Genomic DNA, 16,834 nt, shown 5'->3' with positions numbered 1-16,834 from the left:
AATTCTATGGTTTTACATATCAGGACATAATATCAATCACCTGTGTTCCTTATCAGGTCTAAAAATTAGGTAAATACAACCTCAGATGAACAACAACACATGACATATTACACCGTGTCATGATTTATTTATCAAAAATAAAGCCAAAATGGAGAAGCCATGTGTGAAAAACTAAGTACACCCTTACTGCATCCATAGGAATTAAGATGCTAAGTAGCAGACAGGTGCTTTTTTTTAATTGATCATCAGCAAGTGTGACCACCTCTATAAAAGCCAAAGTTTTAGCAGTTTGCTGGTCTGGATCATTCAGGTCATTTCCAAACAAATTAAAGTCCATCATTCTACAGTGAGAAAGGTTATTCAAAAGTGAAAAACATTCAAGACAGTTGCCAATCTTCCCAGGAGTGGACTTCCCAGCAAATTCACCCCAAGGTCAGACTGTGCAATTTTCAGAGAAATTGCAAAAAAACCAAGAGTTGCATCTCAGACTCTACAGGCCTCAGTTAGCATGTTAAATATTAAAGTTCATGACAGTACAATTAGAAAAAGACTGAACAAGTATGGTTTGTTTGGAAGGGTTGCCAGGAGAAAGCCTCTTCTTTCTAAAAGAACATGGCAGCACGGCTTAGGTTTGCAAAGTTGCACCTGAACAAACCGCAAGACTTCTGGAACAATGTCCTTTGGACAGATGAGACCAAAGTGGAGATGTTTGGCCATAATGCACAGCGCCACGTTTGACGAAAACCAAACACAGCATATCAGCACAAACACCTCATACCAACTGTCAAGCACGTGGTGGAGGGGTGATTATTTGGGCTTATTTTGCAGCCCCAGGACCTGGGAACCTTGCAGTCATTGAGTTGGCCATGAACTCCTCTGTATACCAAAGTATTCTAGAGTCAAATGTGAGGCCATCTGTCCGACAGCTAAAGCTTGGCCGAAATTGGGTCATGCAACAGGACAATGATCCCAAGCACACCAGCAAATCTACAACTGAATGGCTGAAAAAGAAAATAATCAAAAGTATTGCAATGGCCCAGTCAAAGTCCAGACCTCAACCCGATTGAAATGCTGTGGCTGGACCTTAAGAGAGCTGTGCATAAACAAATGCCCACAAACCTCAATGAACTGAAGCAACGTTGTAAAGAAGAGTGGGCCAAAATTCCTCCAGCAAACACTAAGTATGGCAAACGACCTGGAATTTACCCACTACCGCCTACCGGGAGGACTCCTGGTGGTAACTGTGGAAGGGAAAAGGTACCTCAGATGACTTTGTCCGTTCCTGAGGCCTACGTTGACGCGGCCTATGGAGTTCGCCAAGAAAGACACGACCGACCCCAATATTTGGGTGGTCGACGCTGCTGCTGATATGTCACAATCTACCTCAACTATGGAGGCTTCGAAAGGCCCATGCACCTGAGATGAGGCTCAAGGGGATCTGAGTATCCCGAGGACGACCACAGAGCAAGCTGAGACGGTTCCAGACCCGGTCCCCACAGAGGAACCAGAGACGGTCGGTGAACCAGATCGAGCCCATGAGATGTCGGGTAAGAGGACTGCCTGGGGTGATGAGGCACCGCTATTCCCAGAGGCACAGGAGCCAGGAGAGGCCTTGCCAATAGCCACTGTGGACGCGGAATTGATCCGGTGCCTTTCCCCTGCGGATGTGTCCCTACCTTCTTTCTGCACCAGTAGCCGCCGATCTTCGGTGGTGTTTCGGCCGCTGTTGATTACATCAGCTGAGACTGGAGAAGAACCAAGTGGTGTCAGCAACTCTGCACAACACCAGAGTCCCTTGCCGATGACTGTGACCGTGAGACCTGAGAGGCGGATGAGCCTACCCGTAGTGGAGGTGACCAGAGGCCTAATCAGCGATTCTCCGTTACCGATGGAGGTGCCTTCCGGTGCCGACATCCATGTGGAGGAAGTTGATAAAGATCCCACATCTACGCAACAATCGGATGTCAACGCCTTTCCGGTGAAGGATATGGACCAGCGCCAGGATCCTGTACCACTTGCCGGAGATGACGTCCTGCTGATAGCGACCCCTGGGGCGGATGAGAAGTCTTCGATCCCCGCTCCGGTGAGTACCGAAAACCCTTCTGTTGCTCTGACGGCGTTCATATGTTCTATGTACGAATGCAAGGTTAGCCTGAAAGCGGCCCAAAAAGATGATCAACCTCCGATGTGTCCGGATGTGCCTACCCCTGTGTTTTTGGCTCAGTGCCGAGACTATTTGCACAGTTCCACGCCAAGGCCAAAACCTGATGTTGCGCAACCGATATTGAGGATAACTTTAGTGTCGGGTCCTGGGGATGTAACTATTCAGGACTTGGATATGTATCAGGCCCCATTGCCCTCGACCAGTACGGCTGTTTTTCGTGACTCTTGCTATTCTTCTGACCAGGAAACCCCTTCTACCTGATTGTCTCAGGGTGGCTTACCGCCTGGGGAAGCTGATCGAGCCGCGAGAGAACATTACTCTAAAAAGAGGAGCCTGCGTGCCTCTAAGACTCATATTCCCTTTTCAGACTGGAAGGACTGGTCTTACGGGAATACTATGTTGACCGATGGTAATGATATTACTGATGATGTAGATGTATGCAGTGTAAATAGTGGATTTAGTCATTACGCTATGTCTGTCACATCTGATATTTCTACTTCCACCAACACTACCTCACATAGAGGGTTTTCTGTAGCAAAGTCCGTTAGTTCCCTACCATGGTGGCACTCTAGGTTTCAGGGATATGTACCCTTTATGGACCTCACGAGGTTCTTGCTCAAAACCGAGAGCATAGTACATGATTGGTGGGCAGAAGGAGTGTTTAGTCCTGCCGAGGCTGCCCGAGAGATGAGAAGATTAAAGAAGCAGACATTATAGCAGGTCATATACAGCCTACGGTAATGTCTCTTAAAATGATGTGCCTCCTATTCAGGAACCCTTGTACTGGGTAAAGCCAGGTAAGGCTGAAGGTCGCCGGATCAAGAAGATTAGCCGCACTGAGTGGCATGTAGTACAAAAGTACTGTAACTCTCATGGGTTCGAGTATCCATATGTCCCTGAGCGGGGTTGTTTGGTTCTCTATCAGTGGTGCGGCGCCTCCATCTCTTGCAGGCTCCAGGAGTGCTGGAGACAATCCCTGCAGGAGAACTATCTTATGCTACTCCCCCTGATTAATTGTAATCTCAGGCAGGAGTATATTATAAACAGGAACACTTTATTCTTCACACAGCAACAAAGAATACAGCCTATAACTGATTCTCAGATCTCCTCTCTCCTCCGGATGGTCCCTGGAGTCAACCCAGGAGGCTTGAGACCTCAAGGGTCTATCTTCTGCTCTTTCCTCATCCCCTTGTGGGATGAGGGGTAGTTTTCCCACTCCCCTAAGGGCTTCCTGGAACACACTCAGGGGAGAGCACTAAGAACCACTACATTTGGCTGTGCAATCCCTTAAGTACCCAGGAAGAGGGTCAAAGGGCTGAGCCCCTGATTGGGCAGAACACAGGCCTTAGTCCCGCCCCACCTGTCACTCAAGAGAGCTGCTTACTGCAGGGGAAACCCCGGATTAATCCTAACACTGCCTGCATTGATACCAGGGTTTATGTGTCAGGCAGGGCAGCTTAGTAGCCAAAAAGAATACATGGCAGCATATATATAACATTTTATGTATGTTTTTAGTGTAGTTAACGTACATTATTGGTGATGTTTTTTAGTACTTACTGTAAGTATCATAAAACAGAAACCTTGTTTTTGATAAATGAGACAGTCCCAACAACAGACTTTGTAAAAAAAACAAAAACATTTCTTCCACCTTAATGTTGAAAAGAAAAGTGGAGGAAATGACCTTCAAACTATGCGTAATGCTGTAGGCACATAGCTGCGATAAGTGAAAACATTATTTTTTAATAGAGGCTCTTAGGTAATATTATAAAGCCCTCTTGGCAGAGCATTGCTGTGGTAAATGGGTCATATCTGCTGTCCTATCCTTGTATCATTTTTAAGCTGTATGTAGACTTGTTTTGTAACAGGACTGTTTTAAAATAAAATAATAATACAATTATTATGTGTATATATATATTTTTTACATTTATTTATAAAAATGTTTTACCAGGAAGTAATACATTGAGAGTTACCTCTCGTTTTCAAGTATGTCCTGGGCACAGAGTTATGATGACGAATACATGGTTACATTAAGTGATCAGGGTTCTACATTATATATAAATACATCGCATGCACAGTAAGAGATAATATATGTTATAAGTGTACTCAGGGTTGCCACAACTCCGAGTTTAACCCGGAGACTACGGGTTTTGACCATGTCTCTCCAGGCTCCGGGTTTACTCAGTAAGCTTCCGGGTGGTGGCGTGTGGTTGCGTTCGGCGGTGGCATTTCCCGGCAGCCTCTGAGTCCTCCCGGCATCTTCCCCTGCTATAACTCTGTTCAATATGGCCACGCAGCGTCAAATGAAACAAAGAAACTTATCAATAATGGCGCTCTAGGATAACAAATATAATACAACCTGCCTAAAGCCCAATCTTACTGTGTGTAGTAAAAAAGTGATACCAATACAAACAGGTATGGATGCCGCTATAACCCAGTGGGGGATCGTTCTCACGATCCCATGCAAAATACTCACAAACATATAGTGAGTGATATTCACATAAAGGTATCTTTGAATCACAGCCCACCAAGGATGGTAATCACAAGGAGCTTCTGGAGACCTTAATCACAAAAGAAACGGACATAGTGCAGACTGGATTGACAATTTATAAAAAGTAAGTGGTAAGGGATACACTCACATGGTATTAGAAATATAAAAGCATATAGATCCTGCGAACTGGATCTCGGCAAGACACGCACGCCGAGACACAGGGGAGGCAGAGAACACACGCTTCACTTGCCGAGATCCAGTTCGCAGGATCTACTGTATATGCTTTTATATTTCCTATACCATGTGAGTGTATCCCTTACCACTTACTTTTTATAAATTGTCAATCCAGTCTGCACTATGTCCGTTTCTTTTATGATTAAGGTCTCCAGAAGCTCCTTGTGATTACCATCCTTGGTGGGCTGTGATTCAAAGATACCTTTATGTGAATATCACTCACTATATGTTTGTGAGTATTTTGCACACAGACTCCTACATTTATATTTATTCACTATTTATCACGTATATTGCACTATCAGATTATTTTTCTGTTTTACATGGCTTGCGCTTCCCGATGACCTACACCTCTTCACGCAGCGTCAAATGGCATCAAGCTAGTGACGTAACAACATCACGTGACGCCCATTGCCATGACAACAAGACACTAGGTGACGCCTCAGCGCCATTAGGCATCCCGTAGTCATGGAAACTTGACGCTGCGTGATGCCATGACGTCACTTAGCGTCCCGTTGTCATGGCAACACAGCCCCGTGTGATGCCGCGCGGCCATATTGACGGGTTGGAGCGGGAGATGCCGGAGGATGTTGGAACTGTGCCAGAAGATGCCAGGGAGATGCCGCCGAAGAAGGTAAGTGAGACATTTTAAATGTTTTCTCTGGGTTGGCCTTCAGTAGGTGGCAACCCTGGGTGTAATCCATGGTTACAAATACATAGTTACATTAAGTGAACAGGGAACAGTGACAGGGAACAGTATATACAAGACACAGTTAAAGATAACATATGTTATAGGCGTATGTAACAGTTACAGACCAGATGATAAACTGTCGCTCTGTAATCTCCTCCTTGATGTCTCACTGCTACCTGAAGATAAAAATGTCCATAGCAGAATTAATATTCTTTCCCCCTTCCACTGCCACCTCTACACCCAGACTCTCCCTCACTGTCAGTAACACCCCAAAGTCCTCAATACCTTAAACCTGCTATGTGGGGGTCATTTCTGACTCTGATCTCTCTTAATTTTTCATATTCCGTCCCTCACGAAGTACTGCCATCTTCACCCACGAAATATCGCCAAGATACGCCCTTTTCTCACTCATGATGCAACTAAAATCCTAATTCACTCACTCATCATGTCGATTACTGCAACCTTAGTTGGCATTCCTCTTGACCGCCTCTCTCTTGGAGTTGAGAGGTCAGAGGTTGGGCCCGACTTCTTTGTCCGGCGCCGGTCCTCCGGTTGCTGCCGGACGCCCCGGCTCTCCCCAGCTGCAGGACCTCCCTCACTCCCACACCCGGCCTCTCTCTGACATGGGTGCATGCCGGGCCTCTCTCTGATGTGGGTGGGCACAGGAAGCAGGGCCCAGCATGAGAGAAGCTCGGCGTGCATCAACGTCAGAGTGAGGGAGGCCCGCACAGCATGGGAGAGAGGGAAGCCTGGCAGGAGGCCCGCAGCTGCCGGGGAGAGCCGAGGCCCCAGAGGCCTGAGAATTTGTATGCATTGGGGGTTCTATGCATTTGGGGAGGGGTAGTTTATATGCATTAGGGTGGGTTCTATGCATTTGGGAGGGCACGGTATCACACCACTCTGCAAGGGCACACCACTCAGACGGTATCACCAATGTTGCTGTGCTGAGGAGATATAAGAACTTTGCCGGTAAATACATGCACTCAGAGAAAGCAATGCAAATCTGGTTACCCAAATACATACTGCAGCCTAATTGATGACGCTGTGCATGATACATGGGAACTACTCATGCACCTCAGCAGAACTACCACAGGTATCTGCACTTGTATCACCGTGGCAGCGCTGTACTGTTTGAGGATGAGGAGGAACTTGTTTCCGATGACACCACCTCGTACCCAAACAGTTGGAGCTGAACAGTGGCTGTACCAGCTTTTCCAAAGGCACTTCAACACTGGGTTTACCCATGTGGCACAGCACACCAAACATTATCAAATGGTGCAGATTCAAAGCTGAACATCTTGTTATTGGGTGAACCTTTGTCTGATATCCCATTGGTGTCCCTGTCAAATGACTTATTACAGTAGCAAAGTCAAGGCGAGACCAAGTGTTTTGCCCAGCTCCTATTTCAAGAACACGTCCCCTACTATCAGCTGTATAAAATGTGGACTCATAATGTTAATTTTGAGTGCTCTAAGGGTAAAGAGAGCACTGCCTGTTAATCCCAGGAAAGAGAGCGTTACCCTCACACAGTGGCAGTACAGACACACCACTGGTCCCTAAAAAAGTTAAAGACCCTCTCAATGCACTTCTTCATATGCCCAGAGCATGATTTTAATTAACTTGTTCCATAGTTGATTGTTCATTTTATTTCAAATAGTATTCAAGTATAATAGAGTATGTATCAAAGCTAAAACACCATTATTTATTTTGTTGCTTCTGTTTACTAAAGTACAATGTTAGTGTATAAATAAAAGTGCAACGTTTCCTTTTATTGAACTTTATGACAGTAAGAGAGCTGCAGTGACACATTAATGAACACAACCACCACCTCACCCCCCCCCCCTCCCATCACCAAAAATAAATCACTGTATGATGAAATAAAGGAAACATTGAGCTTAAAGATTACATAATCAGATCCAATAAGGGAGAAAAAATCAATCAGCAAAGACAACATTTAAAAAGGATCAGGCATGTAAAAAAAGATATATTCATGATGTGGTGGGTGTGGGAGTTTGAGCTAGCTGGGAATGTGTGTTAATCAATTTCTGACTGGTAACAGTTGTATGGAGGTAGGTGTGGCACCTCCCCCAGAGCTCACTCCTCCTCACCTTTTTACCTTGGGAGGTCTTTTCACTTTGCTGCAAGAACAGGACCTACAGTATTATAGTTCTTTCCCCTCATACAGAGGTAAAGGGAAGGGTTCACAGTGTAGTGTAGGACCTGCATTAATTTTTGTTTTACCTTGACGTTTGGTATGCAGGCTTATGACGCTTGGGCCAATGGGTTTAACTAAGTAACTAAGTAATTATTATTATTATTGAAGTATTTAAACTTTATACTTATTACCATATATGTTTTGTCAATTGGATGTAGCATTGGGCACCCCTGTCTTTTGATGTAAAAATATTTCAAAGGATCAGGCATATACACTGGCGACACACTTTATTCGAGCTCGGCTAGTCCCACGAATTCGGGTATACCCGGGTGTATTGAGGTTTGTGACTGTTTTCTGCCCGAGTGCATTGAGGTATTTTTCAGGCAGGGATTGAAGCATTTTATTCCCGCTGGCTGCAATACTGCACAGTATATATATATATACTGCATTACAATTCATGAATTTATGCCATCTGGTAGACACGCGAAGCATTGCAGCCTATTAAATCCTAATCATTATCATTTAACAGATCAGCCGCCCGTCAGCCAGGCATGAACCCAGGCTGGGAAGGCAAACACAACGGGGCTTGTCAGAGGTGAGGAGCGGCGCATTCCAGGTATCTGCCAGGTACATACTGGGTATTTGCTCGAATAAAGTGTGTCGGTGCAGTAATTAGCCATTAAAGCAAACCCTAAAACCACACTCAATACTAATTCTAGTACCAATGTATTTCCCGCCTTTTTCTAAAAACCATTTTGATTGACAGAGCAAGGTCAGTAACTCGCCTATGAAACTGCCTGGAGTGTCCCAGATTGGACAAGTTATTATTGGTGAGCGGAAGCTTGCTTGTATATTGTACATCTTCATATTTACTACAGTATATTATCATTTTCAATACAGCAACATACAGTACAAAAGAACCTTTTAATAGTGTTCATGTTAAGTGACACAAGCACTGAACAATCTTGTGTCTATTTCCCACCACTGACAACTCAAAGCGCATGCGTACAATGTGTACTTGCTCCTCCACTGCTTGGCCTCAGTGCGCATGCGCATACACCTGCTATACAGGTAACTGAAGTCACATGCTGTACGGACCACATGGTCGGCCGCTATTAACAGTACAACACATGGACAATACAGTCCCCTCACAGCGCCACCTTGTGACTGAATAGGATTAGGCAATGTAATCAGTTGAGTCACACACTGCAATTTTGCGCATGAGTACGGCACACGATGTGCAATCCTGTATTTATAGTTACAATAACTTTGTCTGCATCTGTACAATAATATCATGCACAATATAACATAGTAAAAAATCACATTAACATGATATGATGTAATTGGTGCAGAGGTCCTTGATTCAAAGACTTTACAAACTATAAGGAGAGAAAGGGAAAAGTTGTGACCTTAGTTATGTTGAGGTGAGAGGCTGGGGGTTTGAAGCAAAGGAAACACTAAAAAGAGCTGTAGCATAGCCTCCGGCAGCTACCTCTTCCTCTGGGCCCTAACAGTATAAGTCCTGCTAGAGTCAGGCACTGGAAGGGTTAATTCCCCCTGTAGTTGCTTTTGCAGCCTTGGATGAAGTAGTGTATCCAAGGGTGGGCCTAGCATCAACCAGAGAGTGTCAGCCTGGAGGAGTGTACTGACTGGGTGACATGTGCAGATGTGACATCTGTCAGTATCAGACCTGTCCTGTTATGGGGCAGGTTTACAAGCTCAACCCCAGGGTATATAAACTGGTACTCTCCTAAAAGTGGGTGCGTTTCTTTCCTCCCCCTCTGAAGTGAGCGCTGCTCTCTGCATAGGCCCCTAGGTCTTTTACCACATTTATATTTTTGGGATCTTTCAATAGGCAAAACAAGGCAGTGAAATAAAATGGGGTTTATTTGGATAAAACCCTCGGAAATACAACACAAAACACAGAAATATACACACTTACTGGGGTCTGGGGTTTGAGATCTAGCCTTTCCTTGGTGCAGGGCGCCCGCCTGTAAGGGTTTACCCCGATCGGAACCTTGTTCCGGACGTCCTGGACCGAGATTCTGTAGAAAATCCTGACCGGGACCTAGTCCCGATAATCCTGGAACTATTTTCGTCAAAAAATCCTGACCGCGACCGCTACGTTCTAAAATGAGAACTTGGTCACCGCGTCTGACTTAGTCTCTGCAGGGCCGACTTTCCTAGCTTCAAAACGAAGACATCTCACAGTTCTATGGCCAAGGGAACATGAAAACAGAAAAAGCAGGGGTCACTTTATTTTCAACATGTATTATCCCTGGTCCCTGGCTTATGGTGCTTATGTAGCTACCTGGGACCCCACGGTTTCAGGGGTAACCAGAGGGCTTAACCTTTATTAGATAGCCTGGTTACCCCCTCCTGTCATAATTATTATTTTTTCTTATGTATGATATTGTTAATATTATATAGTATGTATGGTAAACTATGTACACAGTGATTTGCATCAGAAGCATAGAGGCAATTTCAAACTGTACATACAGGTGTGCCGACGACGAGTATGCTAAAACTTGCCTTAAACTTGCCTTGAGCTAATACAAGGTGAACCCCGCTACTGCTAAATACTGAATATGTATATAGAGTAAGGTGCTGTGGGTAATAAGGTAGGTAAAACAGCAAAGAGGCAAGAACCCAGCTAAAGCACTCTGTACCCTAATGGTAATGTGACAATATTAAAATTAAATCTTTAATGTTATACTGATTAAAATAATGAGGTTTCAAATCCAACTAAAGGACACACATATATTAACCCTAAGTTGAGTGTATATGACACTCCGGGTTATGAGAAGATGTGAACAGATGAGGAAATTAGATCAAGTGTTCAATAGAGGGAGCTGGTATGCAGTATTCCCTAGGTATGAGTTCTTAGGTAGGAGCAGAGATGAGGAGGTGATGTTAACCTGCCTATATGAAGCAAGTGTAGCCCAGACAACTAAGGGCTAGATACACTGATTGTTGTCAGTAGGTGGAGCAGCTTTCTGATACCAGAAGACGGTGTGGCTGATTGAGTATGCCTATGCACATATTCATGAATGTGCTCAACCGTCAGGTACTGTGCTTCCACATGAATTCAAACCAAATCAGGTATAGAAACAAACACTATCCTCACCATCTGCCCACCGAGTGAACTCTGAAACTCAAGCCCAATATGAGAGGGTGTGCATGCATTAGGTCTGGCAGCTACTCGCTCTGCGAGGTAGGAGGCTGCCACGTCAATGCTGACCGTGCGTGTGCATGTGACAGGTGCCGACGCACATGTTTCGCATGAGAAACGCTTTCTCAAGGCTTCAGCTCTCACTGAGTCTGTCATTAGTCTGTCTGCAGAAATGTCACTGAAATGTTGCAGCATGTACCTGGGTCTTGGTGGTGATTGCCCCAGATTTGTTTTAGAATACTCGTCGGCACTACCGTAAGGGCTGAAAGAGTAGCTCAGTGCCAGTGGTAAAGTCACTGCATAATGTCAAAGCTGCAGACCAAGCAATATCGTACATGTGTGTTTTTTTTTTTTAAATAAATCAGTTCTGTACTATGAGAAAATACTTGTAGCATTAAAAAAAAAAAACTCTGAATGACATTTTAATGTATTATAATGTAACAAGTATTTTTTGTTTCTATAGCAACCATTTACAAAGTCACCACCCCTTCCTCTTCAGAAACAGGCTCTGGCACACCCGTTTTTGAGCCCTGCCCTCTCTCTAGCAGTGCACCAATTGTATCCAGTGCCTGCCTGGTAACATGATCTTCCCCACAGAACTTTGGACTGCTGCTTTAAAAAGGGTGAACCCTGTTGTCAGCTCCTTACCACTTCATCTCACTCACTGTGCCTGCAAAATTCTACATAAAGGGATGAGTATAAAACATGAAATTAATCACAGGGAAAAGGGAATCTCTCCACCAAAGAGCTGATCTTATGGTGATTGGAGACTTACCGGAACCGTAGCCATAAACATAAGTGTGTCAGTCTTTTGTGTGCAACGCAAATACAGCGGCGGTGTTTGGCGAGGGTGGGAATTCTTTTGCTATTGAAATGTTTCCTTTAAAAAGGTGGGCAACTAAATCCTAAACATGGGAAGAGAAAGAGTTTGGCAGCCATGATTGGGCGACCGTAACGCAGTAAGTGAGACGTTACCTTAGCTGTGCCGATTGCAGGTGCGGAGTCAGTGAGCTGAGTTCTGTGTCACAGTTCTGAGCCCTGGGCATCTGCCTGCGTTCTGGAAATGAATCGTGGCATAAAACCCTGTGTTGCCTTGCACAGCTGAGCATGGTGGCACCAGATGCTTTGCTTTTCGGTCCTCGCTGTTTCTCCGAGTTTTGGAAAACATTACTAGGGTAAAGGTTGAGCCCAGTGAAACGAAATGCTCTCCTGTTAAGTTGTACATCAAAATGCATTTGCAGAACAGATGAGCCCGTCTCAGTTAGCCTGTTCCTGTGTATAGATGTAACACTGTGGGGACGGCACATTTATTTTTGTTTCTTGAACTAGCTGCAAGTTACACAAATGATCTAAATGTGTGAGTATGTTCAATGAATGAAGAGTAGAGCAACTGTTTTGTTTATTGAACTTTGGGGGATTATGTTGACTATATTTTAGAAAGATTTAGACAATATTTATTCTTAAAGAAAGAAACGTTTCCTAAAGTAAGTTAAAGTAGAACAGTGTGCAGAATATTACAACATATATCACTGTACCCCACTATAGTATATCCCACTATAGTATATCCCACTGCAGTATACTGTATCCCACTATAGTATATCCCACTATAGTATATCCCACTGCAGTATATTCCACTACAGTTTATCCCACTAGAGTATATCCCACCAAAAGGGAACAATGATGTCGGTTACATTTGTAGTTGTACTCTGGGGTTGTGAATAAAAATGTGTGGTACTCCGTACCCTCACACTTTGGGGTAGATCCTCAGAGGTCTGTTAAATGTTTTATTGTCACATTACCCCCATTTACCGTATGAATAGTTGTATCACATATCCACAAAGGGGATAACCTGAGAAATATCAGGTCGCCTAATATTTCATGAGAGAGAGACAGAAACAGACAGAGAGAGACAGAGAGAGAGACAGACAGAAACGCTGATTGAGCTGCCTGGACCTTGCCTCTATCTCTGTCTGTTACTACGGAAGGGAACTGTGGAACTGAGGGAACGTACACTGTTTGCCGGGGGACCGTTGTGTGGACGCACACTATCGAAGCTACCCGGCTGTTTATGCGGAAGGACATCCCACACCTTTAGCTGCAAGATTGGAGCTCACGTGAACCACAAGGGGACCAGAGTTCATGTTCAACGCGTCTAATTCACTGATTTGTCGTGTGACCCCCCCCCCCCCCCCTTACCTCTTTGGTCGGCGTTAAATGACGCCGCGTTGCCATGGCGACACGTCACACCAGCCATTAGAATCACGGTAAGTAGAGTTGCAGAGGCCTCACGCGATCCCCCGGCATTTCATTTTAATGCCGTTGGGACGAGCGCGAGGCCTCTGCAACCTCCGCCCCCCCCCCCCTGAAAAATCTTGCGTCCCCAGTTTGCGCACCGCTGATATAATGTGTCATGAGGTTCACGTAATGCTATGGTTTTTAGTGATTAAAGTGACTGTAGGACATGTTTGTCTGACCTAATACGGTATATAATCGTGACTGTATTAAGAAAAGGAGAGCAGCGGACATTACGTACCTAGGTAACGTCACGTTAGTATCCCCGATATCACGGAGCTCTGTGGATCTGCCCCTTTGACCATTGAGTATACGGAGCTTGTAAATAGGGACCGGTGTGTGGTTCTACTGCCTGTGGCCATGACCAAAGATTTTCCATCTTTTCCAAAAAAGTATGAAGGAATATTGCACTTTCATGGACTTTGTACAACCTGTGATTACACAGAGTCTGTTTGTGGGTAGTTACTTCAACTATGGAGTGTGCTGCTCGAAATAAACACCTTGTGTTCCTGGTGAAGTCACTTTATCAGAAAGATAGATTGCAAGCTCTATGAGGTATGGACCAGTGTGCGATGTACAGCACTATACAAGAAAAAACAATTACTATGATTAATTAGAGAAAGAATGGTACAATTTGTAGATAGCTTTGTTGGCATCCGGTGGGATGCTGAAGTGCTTTGTGACTGCAGTCAGGCATAATTACTGCGCTTCCTGCTAATTGTGGAGTGCATCTTTCTGTAAGCATGTTAGGAAGAAGAGGGAAAGGGTGTTAGGTATAATGAGAGTCATTCGGGGATTGAATTCAACACTTGCACTTACAGTAATGGCAACTTGATGCATATCGCTTGATTATGTTTATAACGTTATAAATGTCATGTTTGTATTTGTTTAATGGCCTAGCACCCTATTATCCAGCTTCGGGTAATAAGCCTTTCTGAATATCTGCACAGATCGAGAATGGATCTTGGCCTGTCGTAAGCCAAATATATTGTATTTTTTTTTTAAAACAAACGGTAACCACATTAACCCCGGAAGCACCAGATTGATAAAAATACTTAATATTCCCCACCGTTTTCATTACAAAAGGTCTTATATTACGGTTCATAACAGCTCACAACCTGGATGGATACTGGATATTCATTGATAACCAATTAAGGCCTAAATACATCAACCACAAATGTTGTATTACCAGCCAAAAAAAGGACGTTAATTTTATGGTGCAATACATTAAATTTACACTCCTACAAATAACGCTTTTGTTACCACGGCTGATAAAAATATCAGAACGAGCATAAAAATCACTAACTACCGCAGCCATACATTAAGTCCCAAAATGTATTGGAACCCGGTAACACCAGTAAATACTGCATTTAATATATCACCTACTCCGGGCTGGCGTTAGCTCTATCTTGTCTATGTATTCAATGGCCAATATATTGGCTCTGTGTTCAGGATTACTCTGTTATTTTCAAATAAGGTGACATTGCTCCCAGCCATACCCTAAAAAAGTGCCGCCGACAGGGGGGGACAGCCAGGTGAGTCTAATATGTAGTGCCTGATACTCCATCAGGCCCCCTCTGACAGGCACCACTGTGGGCCCCTCCACAGGCTCTAGCAGGCCCCCTTTGAGGCTGCAAGGTAGACACACTCTGTTCCTTCCTCTTTTGTGGCCCTCTCTGCCCCTCAAGCCCCTACCTATACCCCCAGGCCCATACCTCCTTCTCCCTCCCCCCAGGCCAATAACTACCCCAGGACCATACCTCTTTCTCCCTCCCCTCCAGGTGGGTAACTACCCCCAGGCTCATACCTCCTTCTCCCTCTTCTCCAGGCCAATAACTACCCCCAGGCCCATACCTCCTTCTCCCTCCCCTCCAGGCCAATAACTACCCCCAAGCCCATACCTCCTTCTCCCTCCCCTCCAGGCCAATAACTACCACCAGGCCCATAACTACTCCAGGGACCCCCAGTACGTCATGGTGTGTGGGGAGGGGGGGGGGGGGGGGGCTGCTTCTTTCATTTGTGTTAGTGGCCCAGAAGAGGAGAAAGAGACAAATACAGGTGAAACCACCCTGATTATCTCTGGTAAAATGGCTGAAACAGCACAAACTTGCTGTTCTGAAGACCCTGCGGCCACAACGCCCAGAAGGGTTAATCCTGTGGGGCTGGGATAGGTGCGGTTGTGTTCCTGCAGCTTGCCCCGGTGTCGTAGACATTGAATCAGGCTACATCTGTACTTGGGAAAAATGCTAATGTATAACATTTGACTATATTTAACATATTTAAATGTACATTTTCCAAATTTCATTTGCTTTCTATCTCCCTCTTACTCATTCCCTCTCCCTCTTACTCATTCCCTCTCCCTCTTACTCATTCCCTCTCCCTCTTACTCATTCCCTCTCCCTCTTACTCATTCCCTCTCCCTCTTACTCATTCCCTCTCCCTCTTACTCATTCCCTCTCCCTCTTACTCATTCCCTCTCACTCATTCCCTCTCCCTCTTACTCATTCCCTCTCACTCATTCCCTCTCCCTCTTACTCATTCCCTCTCACTCATTCCCTCTCCCTCTTACTCATTCCCTCTCACTCATTCCCTCTCCCTCTTACTCATTCCCTCTCACTCATTCCCTCTCCCTCTTACTCATTCCCTCTCACTCATTCCCTCTCCCTCTTACTCATTCCCTCTCACTCATTCCCTCTCCCTCTTACTCATTCCCTCTCACTCATTCCCTCTCCCTCTCACTCATTCCCTCTCCCTCTCACTCATTCCCTCTCCCTCTTACTCATTCCCTCTCACTCATTCCCTCTCACTCATTCCCTCTCTCTCATTCCCTCTCTCTCATTCCCTCTCTCTCATTCCCTCTCTCTCATTCCCTCTCTCTCATTCCCTCTCTCTCATTCCCTCTCTCTCATTCCCTCTCTCTCATTCCCTCTCTCTCATTCCCTCTCTCTCATTCCCTCTCTCTCATTCCCTCTCTCTCATTCCCTCTCTCTCATTCCCTCTCTCTCATTCCCTCTCTCTCATTCCCTCTCTCTCATTCCCTCTCTCTCATTCCCTCTCTCTCATTCCCTCTCTCTCATTCCCTCTCTCTCATTCCCTCTCTCTCATTCCCTCTCTCTCATTCCCTCTCTCTCATTCCCTCTCTCTCATTCCCTCTCTCTCATTCCCTCTCTCTCATTCCCTCCTCTCTCATTCCCTCCCTCTCATTCCCTCCCTCTCATTCCCTCCCTCTCATTCCCTCCCTCTCATTCCCTCCCTCTCATTCCCTCCCTCTCATTCCCTCCCTCTCATTCCCTCCTCTCATTCCCTCCCTCTCATTCCCTCCCTCTCATTCCCTCCCTCTCATTCCCTCCCTCTCATTCCCTCCCTCTCATTCCCTCCCTCTCATTCCCTCCCTCTCATTCCCTCCCTCTCATTCCCTCCCTCTCATTCCCTCCCTCTCATTCCCTCCCTCTCATTCCCTCCCTCTCATTCCCTCCCTCTCATTCCCTCCCTCTCATTCCCTCCCTCTCATTCCCTCCCTCTCATTCCCTCCCTCTCATTCCCTCCCTCTCATTCCCTCCCTCTCATTCCTCCCTCTCATTCTCTCTCTCTCTCTCTCTCTCTCTCTCTCTCTCTCTCTCCTCTCTCTCTCTCTCTCTCTT

At 45.4% G+C, this 16,834-nt stretch overlaps 1 protein-coding gene across 1 annotated transcript in view; it reads left to right on the top strand.

Annotated features, from left to right (window-relative positions):
* The first annotated feature begins 5,403 nt into the window (after nucleotides 1–5,403).
* The window catches only part of LOC142494634 (uncharacterized), a 34,822-nt gene continuing 23,391 nt past the window's right edge, over nucleotides 5,404–16,834 (top strand). Inside the window, exons 1-2 of the mRNA XM_075599066.1 lie at nucleotides 5,404–5,517; nucleotides 8,496–8,559. Of these exons, the coding sequence (XP_075455181.1) occupies nucleotides 5,404–5,517; nucleotides 8,496–8,559 (178 nt within the window). The remainder of the gene's footprint in view (nucleotides 5,518–8,495; nucleotides 8,560–16,834) is intronic.

Source organism: Ascaphus truei, chromosome 5, assembly GCF_040206685.1.
Source record: "Ascaphus truei isolate aAscTru1 chromosome 5, aAscTru1.hap1, whole genome shotgun sequence".
NCBI lineage: Eukaryota > Metazoa > Chordata > Amphibia > Anura > Ascaphidae > Ascaphus > Ascaphus truei.
This window is presented reverse-complemented; position numbering and strand designations above follow the sequence as displayed.